Source organism: Corvus brachyrhynchos, unplaced genomic scaffold (assembly GCF_000691975.1).
Source record: "Corvus brachyrhynchos isolate BGI_N302 unplaced genomic scaffold, ASM69197v1 scaffold114, whole genome shotgun sequence".
Lineage (NCBI taxonomy): Eukaryota > Metazoa > Chordata > Aves > Passeriformes > Corvidae > Corvus > Corvus brachyrhynchos.
This window is the reverse complement of record NW_008238337.1, coordinates 5831047-5843713: the sequence shown is the minus strand read 5'-3', so window position 1 is coordinate 5843713 and position 12667 is coordinate 5831047. Positions and strand designations below refer to the sequence as shown.

At 48.6% G+C, this 12667-nt stretch overlaps 1 protein-coding gene across 1 annotated transcript in view; it reads right to left on the bottom strand.

Annotated features, from left to right (window-relative positions):
• Positions 1–4879: 4879 nt before the first annotated feature.
• The window catches only part of ULK1 (unc-51 like autophagy activating kinase 1), a 78865-nt gene continuing 71077 nt past the window's right edge, over positions 4880–12667 (bottom strand). The window contains exons 25-29 of the mRNA XM_017734730.1: positions 12201–12379; positions 11942–12060; positions 10214–10371; positions 9868–10003; positions 4880–8047 (exon numbers count right to left, since the gene is read on the bottom strand). Coding sequence (XP_017590219.1) covers positions 7992–8047; positions 9868–10003; positions 10214–10371; positions 11942–12060; positions 12201–12379 — 648 coding nt within the window. The 3' untranslated portion in view covers positions 4880–7991. The remainder of the gene's footprint in view (positions 8048–9867; positions 10004–10213; positions 10372–11941; positions 12061–12200; positions 12380–12667) is intronic.

Here is a 12667-nt window from a genome sequence, read left to right as displayed (position 1 = left end):
GGGCAGCGCCGTGAGGGCAGCGCCGTGAGGGCAGCGTACAGCAAACCGAGCCCTTCCCGGATCTCCCTCTGAGGCTAAAAAGGGCAGCGCCGTGAGGGCAGCGCCGTGAGGGCTCCGTACAGCAAACCGAGCCCTTCCCGGATCTCCCTCTGAGGCTAAAAAGGGATGGCGTGTAGAGCCAGGTCTGCTCCGGAATTCCCAGCCGGGAGAGCGCACCCTGCTCCAGTGCTGGCAGTGACCAGGGTGGGGTATTGCCCTGCTCAGCCCCGCCTCCCGCACAGGGGCTTTCACACAAAAAGTCTGGCAGATTGTTAAATCAAGGAAGAGCAGGGGAAAAGGCAAACGAACAAATACATTCCTGTGGTACATGGTGGCTGTGTAAGTAAAGCAGCCCGTTTTTCCTTATTCGTGGGCAAACAGGTACTGACAGCACTACAGTCCCAGTGAGGGGAGGACAAGGGGGAGGGAACAGTTCACAGGGTACACAGGTCTGCAGAAAAAGCTCACGGTTCCCTTCCCAGAGGGATCTCACATTGGATCCCTTTTCCACACACCTTCTGTTCATGCCAGTGTCGAGCATGGGCCTCTCTATTCCCACTTCCCCTCAGTTTTTCCTCCAGCCAGCTTGCTCACGCAGTCCTCGTGCTCATGTTTTGTGCGGCAAGTTTTATCTGTAGTGATGCACTTCATGGGGAAGCTGAGCACAACAGGAGCCCTTACCAAGCCACAGCATGTACCTCCCAAAAAGCCAAATGCACCTGGAATAGTTTTTTCTCCAGTGCTCTGTAGGATGGAGCTATCCAGTGAGGATGTGGGTTCCCTGGCACGCTGCGAGGTTAGTGTAGGAGAGCTCCATTTATCCATTCAGATGGAATATGGAAGGATTGACACTTCCAAGCTGGCCAGATTATCGCAGACCTGTTATTTCAGCTAATAAGGGGAAGAAATGCAGCACGTCCTTTTTTGAACTGACACTTCTGAGTTATTTCAGGAGCAGGATAGAGCAACGGGAAGATTTATCACAGGGTCCCAGCTGCACTTTGTTTAGAGAAGTGATAAAAGATGGCCCGTCACAGTGCAGTGCTGCTGCCAAAAGAAACAGGAATACAAATTTCTCTATCAGTGCAACCAGGGTGTCTGAATCTTTTTTTGCCTCATTTCCTTAGGAAGTGGAGCTTATGCAATTGCACTGTCTGTCCACCACATCCCTTCCTCCTCCTTCCCTGCCCTGATTTCTGAGTTTGGCTCATTTCAGTAAATTTGAGAGAGGAAAGAAGGCAATATGGAAAACAGTGATGGGATAGGAGAAAGACTTGCATGGATATCCCATGAGGGAAAAAGCTTTGGTATCCCAGTTCCTTACCCATTCTATGAGCAGCCAAGAAGCTTCAAAGCAGGCAGCACAAGCTGTGCTCTTAACCTGCCACAGCACATACTGGCTCTTCCCTTTTCAGACTTATATATTTTATCTTGAAACACCTATATAAGATTTATCTATTTTATCTTGCTACCAAAAGCAAGGAGAAACCGAAGTGACTTGTCAGAGTTGCTGCTGCTGGTGCGTTCTGGGGGAGTCAGACTCTCAAGGATGGGAAGGCAGACGCTCAAGGAGGTCTCAAGTTCGCTCGGCACTAAAATCAGCACCGTCAAAACTCTCTATGTACCAACCATCTGGGGCCTCACAGACAAGTGACCTTCGTCGAGCGGGGAGCAGCATGGCAGCAGGACGGGGGGTTGGCATGTTTTTTGAGGCAGTTAATTTAATTCTCGTAACGATGTCAGTGTCACTCTTCACTCCAAATTGCGCGGGGTGCCCGGGCGGCGGCCGCCTGCAGATGGGGCTCTGGCAACGCGAACCGGCACCTCCCTGCCTGTCCTGGGAACACGCACAGCCCTGGCTCCACAGCTGTCCCCTGCCAGGCACCTCTGGCACGCAGCTCCCACTCCTCCCAGCCTGGGGACACTGCGGGCTGTCCCCTCCGGCTGGCAGAGCAGGGCCCATGGCCCCACTGCAGCGGGCTGTCCCCTCCCTGAGCAGCCTGTTCCTGCTCTGCTGTGGCAATGTCACCCCAGCAACTTCCTCATCTTCCTCCCCAAGGCCTGCTTTGAAAAAGGAGAGATTTGCTTCAAGAGGATTTGCTTTCAATTCACAGAGAAAATTCCTTTTAAATCAATGAAAAAGGCTCCAAGGAAACACTGTGTTTTGAAAGACACTTTTTTCCAATTTTTTTCTGTTAAAGGGGAGAAAAAACTGCTAAGCTGATCTTTAGTGAGTTAAGGGCTTTGCTGCATAGCACTAGAAGTTCAGGAGATGCCAAACGTTGTGGTTAAAAGCCATTTACATCCATGTTGGGAACTGGTGACATGCTGAACTCGAAGGACAAAGAGCACCTTATCCTGCTCCTCCCCGGCAGTTGTGTATTGGGCATTAGCTGGAAACATGAAGAAAAATTGTGCACATTTGGGAACTCAGTTATCTTCTGTCCATGGTAAGGGGAAACCTGTGTTTGACATTTGCTTCAGCTCCTTCTTAGAAATACACTATTTAACATGTTTTCTGAAAGCATTCAAATCCCTTGCCAGGTTCCAGCTCCCAGGAGGGGGGGTGGTTCTGACTCTATTGTCCCTAAAACGGCTGTTTTTAGAAAGAAATGTCCCAGGGAAGTCTGTATCTCTGCACTACGTGCTATTCCTCACCCAGGGAATGGCACCCATGCTCAGTGCTACATTTATGGCAATAAATCTAAATAAATCCAACTGCTAGCATTTCTCTGGAGAGCATTAGCTCCTGCCCTGCAGAGCGACGCCAGGGTATTGTCTCCCTGCACACAACCCTTCCCCTCCTTCAGCAAAAACCCTCCCTGGAGTGTGAGGTGACCAGGCACAGTGGGCCACTGCAGAGAAGCCAACGTCGAGTTAAACACCAGAATGCTGAAATGTGCTGTGAAGGAGTTAACTCCTCGTGAAATAAAGCTTTAAAAGAGCTGGAAGCGGAGTAACTGATCTTTGTATCGCCCTGGTTCAACACACACCCACCCGTTTCTGCTTCCTTGATGTCACTGTCACCTCTGGTCTTTCAGAGTTGAATGAGCGTGTTTTTGCTGACGTACTTACCAACAACTAAATATAAAATGCGGGAACAAAGCCAAACGCCCTGGAAGAATTGCTCGGGTTTGTTTTCTCCTAGAATCAACAGCAGCATGACGTCACAGGCGACATCTAGAAAGTTGTGCAATTTCCACTGGTGCTTTTGAACTATCCAGGTCCCATGGTTCAGTGCTTTTAGAAGAGACCCTGTATTTCTGTTGTTGAAGTTTTCCCTGCTAGCACTTTCCCCCTCTGCTCTGCTGCCTGTGAGAGTCCCATGCATTCAGCAGAGATGTCTCTATCCACACAGGCATGTGACACACAGTGGTCCCCCTCTTTTGTTTGGCTACAGTGTTTACACCTGAACCTTTGAAATTCTTCATGGGCAGCTTCAAAAGAAACCCCCTCCCTCACCCCCAGCATCAGAAACTTTTACATTTATATATTCTACTGCTATCCCATGCTGCAGGGAACAAATATACATGAGGGTTTTCCACAAAACGGAAAAAATGTTAAAAAAAAAAAACCAACAAAGAAAACTCCCCAAACCCTCAAAAAAGACCCAAGTGTGCTGAGCTGTCAAACTAAGCAACAGCAGCATTTTTAATTATTTAGCTCTGACCAGCTTTCCAAGGGCTGCCGTGGGTTCTTGCCCAGGTTGTACCACCGCATTTTCACCACACAGAGCTGCAGTTTCTCAGAGTTGTCCCCAGCACTGATGGTGCTGCAGCTCCGCAGGGAGAAGGGACTGACTCTCCCTGCATGTGAGTCAGCATCAAAAAGAGCCCAGCATTTCCAGGCAGGACTGTTCTCACAGAGCAATTCCCTGGTGTGGGAAAGGCAGGGGCAGGAAACAGACATTATAAACAGGGCAGAGCAAGAAAAAAACCAAACAATTCCAGCTCTTGGTAAATGGTGATTTTGAAAGAAGATTTTGTCTCACAAAACCACAACACTGTGCAGTAACTGTGGGGTGATGCTGCATCACACAGGGGCTGGTGGGCAGGACTTTCCCCAGTGATGCTCACGGGCAACAGTAACACACAGAGTTCAGCAAGTTCTGGGAAATGTTGGGTGCAATTACAGTATTTGGCTCATGAAAGTTTGCAGCTGTGTTGCTGAAATTTCTGCAAGAATGGAAGGACTGGACTGGCAAATTCAGCACCTCTCCCCAGCCCCAGATGCAGGGCTTAGCTTTTCCTCCTAGAGCATTCCAATCCAGACAGAGCAGGGGCCCGTCCTTCACAGGACCAACACTCTCAGCATCCTCACTGTCCCCCTTTTGCTATGTTCAGTGACTTTTTGCAAAGCTACGTGGGCAAGAGAATTCTAAGCCATGAGCCTGCTCTGTTCAAAAAACAAAACTGCAGTGAGTACAAACACATGATGATATCACACTTCAAGTCCCTTTCTTGTTCAGCATCAAGCCTGCCGACTCTGACAGTATGATCCCGCAAATACTGAAATATGGATGGAATTTAAGCACCCAACTGGCTGGGGAGGGGTCTGCAATCAACTTGTGACAGTTCCTAACCACTGCAGGAGGAGAGGACAGGTAATATGGACAGAGAAACCAGCAATTACAGCTCCCACCCAGCAATTGGCTTCAACTTTTCCCAAATTCACAGGTTTCATGTGGATTCAGGCAAGGTAGCTTTTCTGTCCCAAGCTTCACCTGCTGTGATAAGGGGGCAACAGCCCTTTTTTGCCCCAAAAGTCGAGGCTGGTAGGCATTATAAAGACCTAACTCAGATGCCACATGAACTGGAATGAAGGACTGAAAACAGGCCACTAACAATTTCAAATCAATTTTATTGTCTTAAATTGGTGTTGTACAATTTAAAGCCAAAAAAAAAGTCACACAAAACACAAATAAAAAATGTTGACAAAGTATCAAGCATTACCTTATAAAGAACATCATCATACGCTCTCACAAACCTGAAGGTACGTGTAATTAGACTGAGGTTTCTTGAAATCTATTAAAGACGCCAGACACAAACGCTGCAACAGCAACAAAGCCATGACAATAGCAGGTGGACTACACTAGCAACTTCAGCAATGGTTGGGGGTTGGTTTTTGGGGTGTTTTCTTTCTTTTTTTTTTCCTTTTTTTTGCATACCTTATTGTCTACAAAGCAATAAATATTTTTCACCAAAAAAGTTGGTTTCACGCTACATGCAGTTAGATAAAAAAGAAAGTCACCAAAGTGATGGCAAAATAAATCACCTGTCAGATTTTTCTTTGTTTTTCTTTTTTTTTTTAATTCCCCTATTTTTGGGGTTATTTTGTGTGGGTTTTTTGTTGGTTTTTTGTTGGTTTTTTAGTTTTTCTTTTTTTTTTAATTCAAGCACAGTGGCTAAGTTTCAAGTATTGAGAGAAAAAACATATATATACACGTTTGTGTTTGTGTGTGTATCTCTACCCATGCACACACATACACACACACAGCCTTGCATGTATATACACAAACACATACATATATACTGGTTGTAGGTCTGTAAACCACAATTTTTTTTTTTTTTTGGAGCAATATATACTTGTATACATTGAATGTGGACGATTTTGATACATTCAAGTAATTAAGTACAGCTGGAAGGTTAGTGCTGAGCTTGCCACACACACGGCTCACTAGGGCAGAGACGTGGATCCCGGGCTGGGCCTCTCCTGGCCAGGAGCCCCTGGGGGCTGTGCCGGGAGGCTCTGGGGTGCAGGGGTTGGTATTGCAGAGTCAGTCCTGGCTTGGTGCTTCCGTGCTGCCTCCCAGTGCTCCCGCCTGCAGCGTAGCCCTTTGCACAGCTGGCCAAAGCCTTTCAGAAGCAGTCTGGGTCTCCTCAGCATTTCTGTCCACAACAGGCTGCGGGGGGTTGGTTGTTTCTGTCTTATTTTTCCTTTTTTTTTCCCAGGCACAAGCACATGCGGCCACAGAAGCAGCAGACTGTGAGCCAAATACTGAAGCATTTGTGAAAGCTACACTTAAGCTTCCCTGGTCAGGGCAATTGGAAATATTTTTATATTTCTTTATTGGCATTTCTGCTCTGTGAACAGAAACACCTATGTTGCCAAACGCGGTGCCAGCTCCAAAGCCCATGAAGTTGCTCCTGAAACCCTTGTAAAATATCACACTGAACGTGCCAATCTTGAGAGGAAAAAAAAAGCAATGAGGACTTAACCACCATGTGCAAAATAGTTTTAGATCCCCAAAAACTAAGCCTGAGGTTTCGAGTTGCTTTCAAAGATGCTTTTCTGCCCAGCGCTACCACAATACTGCCACAACTCTGGAACGTCACACTCATGCTCTCACAGACAGATGGAAGGCAGGCAGCTCCCCTCTCACACACATGCTCACAGCACCCGAAGCCTCACCCAGAACTCCAGCCACTCACACCCGCAGTCACATTTGGCTACAGAGTCTCCTTGAAAGAAATGCTGAACATAAAACTGAACGCGACGAGATATCTTTATAAAAAAAAAACCCCAACAAACAAAAACAAAGCAGCAAATAAAACTTCTTATAAAATGCATCTCCAAGTGTGTGGGATCCTAACGCCTGTTCTTCAGCTCTTAAAAAGCACGGAGCTTTGTAATGACTGTCCTTAAAAGAACATTTAAATAAAAAACAAATCTTGGTACTGCCAGACTGCAAGTCAGCTTTGCCTGGTGTGGAGGAGGAACAGCACAGACTCTGCAGTGCTCTTTGCCTCACACTCACGAGATACAGTACAGTTAAATACGTACAGTTACACACAAACCATATCAATATCAATATATATTCACTCTTAGGAATACATATTAATATACGCACACACGTAGTGCAATAAAACAACCAGGAAGCAAGGAAAGGAATAAAAAGAACAGCATTCCTAACAGTCGTGATGTTCCTGGGTTGTTGTGTGATGCAAAGTCAACTTCTCAAAGTTCCCATAGTGTGTAAAGTGCTCCTTTGATTCACAAAGCTAGTGTTTTCAGTTTGGGGGGCTCCAGGAAAGGGGTTATTGAGCCAACAGCTGAAAGCAGGACAGCGCTAATGCTTCCTCCAGGTAGGTACGTGCTGACAGGCCGAGCCCAACAGCCAGGAGTCTTTCACATTGATCCCACTGAGCCTGGGGACCAAGGGAGGAACAGATTCATTTTGGCTTCTTATGAACACAGGAGTGTGACACTTTCTGTTGTCCTCCTGTTTTCCTGCACAGTCCCTTTCCCTGTGTTGTTTGCCCATCCAGGCAGGCAGACAGGGAGCCCACACAGCAGCCATGGGATTTCCAAGCTTCCCAGCAGCTGCATGTCCTCTGCATCACTCAGCAAGTCTGTAGAGGTGGGAGCTACTTCACAATGCCAACTCCCTCCTCTCCAAGCACTCCAAGGCATAAACACAAGGAGAAAGGACAAAGGAGAGAGTGGAGAGGAGCCTCCAGTTGCCAGGGAGCTTGAAGATGCCTGGCTCTCAGCTGGGAAGGGGAAAGTACACAAACTGGCCTTTATGTCTGACACACTCGGACATCAACTGAAGCCAGCAGTTTCAGCACATCCATTGCCTGCAATGGACACAGCACTGGAATACCCTGTTCTTAAGCAAGAGGGATAGGCAGCAGTCTTATCCTTCAAAGTGCTGGGAAGAAGCAGACTTCTATCCTTCACCCCCTCTGACAACGAGGGAGACCTTTCCACATCAGCTATGTCTTCGCTCAGGCCTTCGGGCAGGGAAGTATTTGTGCTTGCTGCAGTCGCATGTCCCCACAAAGGAATCTGAGTCTGTGGAACAACTTCCCAAAACGTCCAAGTACAGAACAGTGAGCAGTTCATCCTCCAGGTGTCCTACTGCCAGAATCATTTCCCACCACAGCACAGGCTGTCAGGAATAAAACGATCAGCTGGGGCGAGGTGCGTGAAGGACAACGCCACTGAGATCAGGCACAGAACCCCGACAGCAGAGCTGACAGCCTGCGCTCGATGCACAGCTTACCTGAGGAAAAAAAACAGCACAAGCAATCAGCTTCTCTTTTTTTCCTGGCAGTATAAAGATCATGACTGGAGATTGAACAAAGAAGGAAAAACAGACAGTAGAATTTCAACAAATCTAAGCAGCACTTTGAGAGTCATTACCAGGTACCAATCAGGCCAGTGATGACCTGACCAGGAACACCCTGCTGGGAAGGGACAGGTCAAAAGGTTGAACAGTCAGAGATCTGACAGTGAAAGCTGGGAGGCAGCAGTTCTAACAGAGGTATCATCAGGAAGAATTTATTCACTTCCAGTTATTGGAGCAGCTTTTGCCAGTAGGTAAAATGACTCAGGGCCTCCAGTGTCATATGCCTTGGCTTACACTGGGACATAGCCCACCCAGCATCATCAGTGCCACGTTCTCCTCACCTGAGCCCAAGAATCTTTCAAAGCAAAATGTTTGGTGGAATTCACACCTCTCATAGGAACACTTGCTGTACTTCTAGGTTCATCATTTTACTTTTCAGAAATATGTAATCATTGACCTGAGATCTAAAATGAAACACACCCACTACTGCCTATCAGAGAACAGCTCAATCAGGAAGCTGGAACTTGCAATACCAGGATAACAACTGGGAAAAGCAATCTATTACATGCATCAACTGTATCTCTGGATCAAAAGATGGATCTAGGTTTGGTAAGAAACAGCACAAGAGAAACTACTTAGTATTCCTCATTCAGTTAGCCCTCCAGTACCACACACCACCTCCCCATTTCCCTTTGCTCTCCTTCAGTGAGCCTCCTGTCAGCTGTGAAAGTTGCTGATGATTAACTGACTGATTGCCTGGGAGCCAGAGATCTCTTCCCTCATTACCTATCCAAGAGCTCTGCCTCCACAGACAACTAGAGCCGTCCAGTGCTCTGGATGCTGGCCTGAGGCAGGCAGTGGGTGGCCAGCAGAGGGGACAGGCACATGGTCTGCCAGCTGTGGCCCCCCCTGTGGCCACAGGGACACTGCTGGGACAGCTGTGGTGCAGCAGAGCCCAGGCCAAGCCAAGCTGCCCCTATAGATGATGGTCATTCTCCATCCCCTCTTCCCACCGTCCACTGGGAGAGGCGACAGAGGTGACTGAACCCCAGCCATAAGTGCAGGGAAAGCACGCTCAGAGCAGTCAGTCCTTTCCCCTCCAGATGGAGAGTAGCACCCCTCAGGGGACAGGGAGAGTATGGGAGGGGACAGCTCAGAGTAGCAGAGTCCCTGGGAGAGGAGGCCCAACAACAGCACACAGGTCAGAGCTCAGCTTTCGCTGCTACAGCAAGCACTTGCTGATGAGAAGAGTTTGTGTCTGCTGCCTTCCCAGCCAGACTCGGGGCTGGGGAGCCAGGCAGGTGAGCAGTCCTGGTTCAGACATGTGCTGGAAGGAGCCCTTGCTGTGCTGACAGCCATCTCTGCCCTGCAGCCACTGCAGGTTCATGTTCCCAAGTGCTCTGTTCAAAGGGATGGTTCCGGCTGGAAACCAACCCCAGGCCTCAGCTGCTGCCAAACCACTTCCTTCAGAGAGTTCTTTCACACATCAAAAGTTCCAACAAAGTGCTGGCAATTGCTCTGCATGGGAAGCTCTCAAAATGTGGCTCGAAACAGGGACCTGCATTCCTAAATTTTTCTGTTGGAAAAGCAGGAGGCCAGGCTGTGAGGAGCTGTAACAAGCTGAGAGATCTCTGCTGTGTCCACCAAGATGTAGCCAAAGGAAAAAATGGTGCTGGGACCTGAAGTTTCTGATCATGCAGCTAAAAATCCCACACATTCTAGGGGAAAAAACCAGAAAGTCACCAAATACTCACATTTACTGATGTTTTCTATGTCCCCCTGTTCAGTGATGATGTTCAAGAGCCCCTCCATGAGCAGCAGAGCCTTGTGGTACCTCTGTGCACAGTCCTCTCTGTGGTGGAACATCTCATCCAGGGCTGCAGACTGCACCTGAGGGCAACAACCCAATGCCAAGAGCTTATTGCCAGAGCAGATCCAGCTTTCCCAGCACGGCCCCTCAGCTGCGTGGACAGCCCACTTGCCCAGCTTCCAGAGGGGAGCATCATGAGGGAAACCACCTGCTAAGGCCACCAGCAGGAACCATTAATGCCCAACACTGCTCTGTGCTAACCCCAGTCCCAGGCACTGTGAGATTTTTACCATTTGCACAGCGTAGCTGAAGATGAGCTTCTCTGCAGTGATGCTGTTGATCCGATCCATGAGCTTCTGTTTGTCCAAGAAGAATCTCTGCAGCCTCATGTTGAGGCAGTGGCAGGAGGATACACTGGATTTGTAAAGCTCATTCAGCTTCTTCACAACTACAGTAAAAGAAAGAAATGCTTTAGGCACTACTTCCAGTTCTCCCCGTGCCTCCCCATCTCCACGTGCAGGACCCTGAAGGATTAACCTGGAGACAACAGGGTTATGTTAAAACCAAGGGACTGGCAGGAAAGCCCTGCACCAAGAGCATTTTTTCCCTTTCCTCTGTCACCTTCACCAGTTATAAGCCTGCACATGGCAACTCCTACACACCTCTGGTTCACCTGAGGCCAGGTCTATTTTTGTTTCCCTCAGCTGTCACAAGGCAGGAGCAGTTTGCTCTGTACAGGATGTCTCACACACCACCAGCAGCAGATACAGAGCTTCTGCTGCTTGATGGGTGATGATGTGCTGTGAAGGAGTGCTTGGCTCACACGTGGGAGCTCTTGGAGTGTGGATCAGCAGCACTGACTAAGCAAGGGAATCTCTCCTGGGACTCTGCTGTCCCACTGAGAAAAGACATGGATGCCCGTGAAAGGCCACTCCTTTCCTGGACCACGGCAGCTCGCACGGGAAGGTTATGGAATAGAGAATCAGGAATCAAATATGACTCTGAGCAATTAAGTAACAATCCAAAACTGCAAGGGATGCCACGGCTGAGTCTCCCTAGCTACATGGCATGATCTACGCAGAGTACTGAACACAAACTCCCACCAACATCTGATGAGTACTAACTCCTACATGCACATTTGAAAATCCCCACGCTGCATGAGACAAGACAAGCCAGCCTTGCCCAATTCCCACACACTGAAGGACAAATGACACTACAAATCTAGAAGCTGCAATCTGCTCTGAAAATGAGTGATTTATTTGGGTTATGACAACTTTCCTGTTAGCCTGAACTTGTGGAAGATGTGTAGCTAAATCTGGTGTGTTTTGCTCCACACTGCCTGCTACAACGTATGTGTGCTCATCATATTTAACATCCATTTTTTTACACCCCATCCCAAGGCAGCACAAATACTTGCAAAGACAAATCTCACCAGGTGGCTGGTGGGTCAAGTATTTCAAGTGCTTCAAAAAGCTCCCTCAGTAATATTACAATGGGAGTTTTTAAATTATTTTTTCTGATCACTGACTCACAGCCAGCTCTCACCACAGCCAGCCAGATGCAAATGTAAGGCTGTAACACCAGCAAAGAAGTGACTCTGGCATTACCAGTACTTCACTTCCTGTGTTTTTGTTTCACTTGAAAAATCATCGCTGCCAGGACAAGTCTCTTTTGCCAAGTAAGCACTTCCTAGGACATGCACTGTGTAATTAAGCTGGGCTTACATCAAGTACAAATAAGCACCTGAGACAGAGATATACAAAGAATCAGATAAGATACATCCCCCCCTCACAATTAGTGAAGAGTCTCACAGGAGCACAACAATAGCTCTGAGACAAAGTCAAGGTGAAGAGGGGAACGTTCTCAGTGTGAATAAAGATCTGGCTGCACAAGGGGACAATCACAAATGAGCTCCCACCACCCCAGTGGGGTTCACACTCACTCCATACCCTCTGTGACACTTTTAATACTTCCATTCCAGGTGAGTCCTTTGCCCCCTGAGTGCAGCAGCCTCTTACCTTGCTTGACAGTGGAGGAGAGGCACAGCTTGCCAGCTTTGATCTGCTCTATGGCCATCTGCAGCCCCGAGGACAGAAGCTCCGCCACTTTCAGGTACAACACGAGCTGCTCTGCATAGCTGCAAAGAAAGCAGTGCAGTGCAGACAGATCAGTGTGACAGCAGCTCCGTGCCCCCAAGGACTGCGGGTACATAAGGACGTGTGGGGTGGGAGGGAGCGACAGAAGCCCTGGGAGCTGGGCAGCTCTGCCCGTCCTTACCTCCACTCCCGGCTCAGGAGGCTGATCTGGTCGGCCACCACACTCTCCTGGAGCTGGTACTCAGATGTCACTGAGCTGCTCATGTCACTGGAGCTGCCCTTCAGAGCAGCGATTTCCATCACGTAGTGCACGAAGGCCAGCGTGAAGCGCAGGCTGCGCAGGATGTCCGTGTGCTCTTGCTGTTGAAGGGATGCCAAGGGGGGGTTACAGGGAAAGCTGCTCACCTGAGCTGTGCCAGCAACCCACCCCCAGCTCACAGAAACACCACCTCACCCCCAGACCCTGCTACACCTCTGCTTTGGGCCAAACTCAGCCTGGAGCCTGCACTGGTTCCTCTTCCACAGTAACAGCAGCCAGCTACAGCCCCAGGCCAGAAATTTCTAGACAGCTCCCTGGAGAACCTGGTGAGACTTACTCTAAAATTGCAAGCTCCCTTCCCAAGAAGGATCCCAGCTCTGTGGGATTCT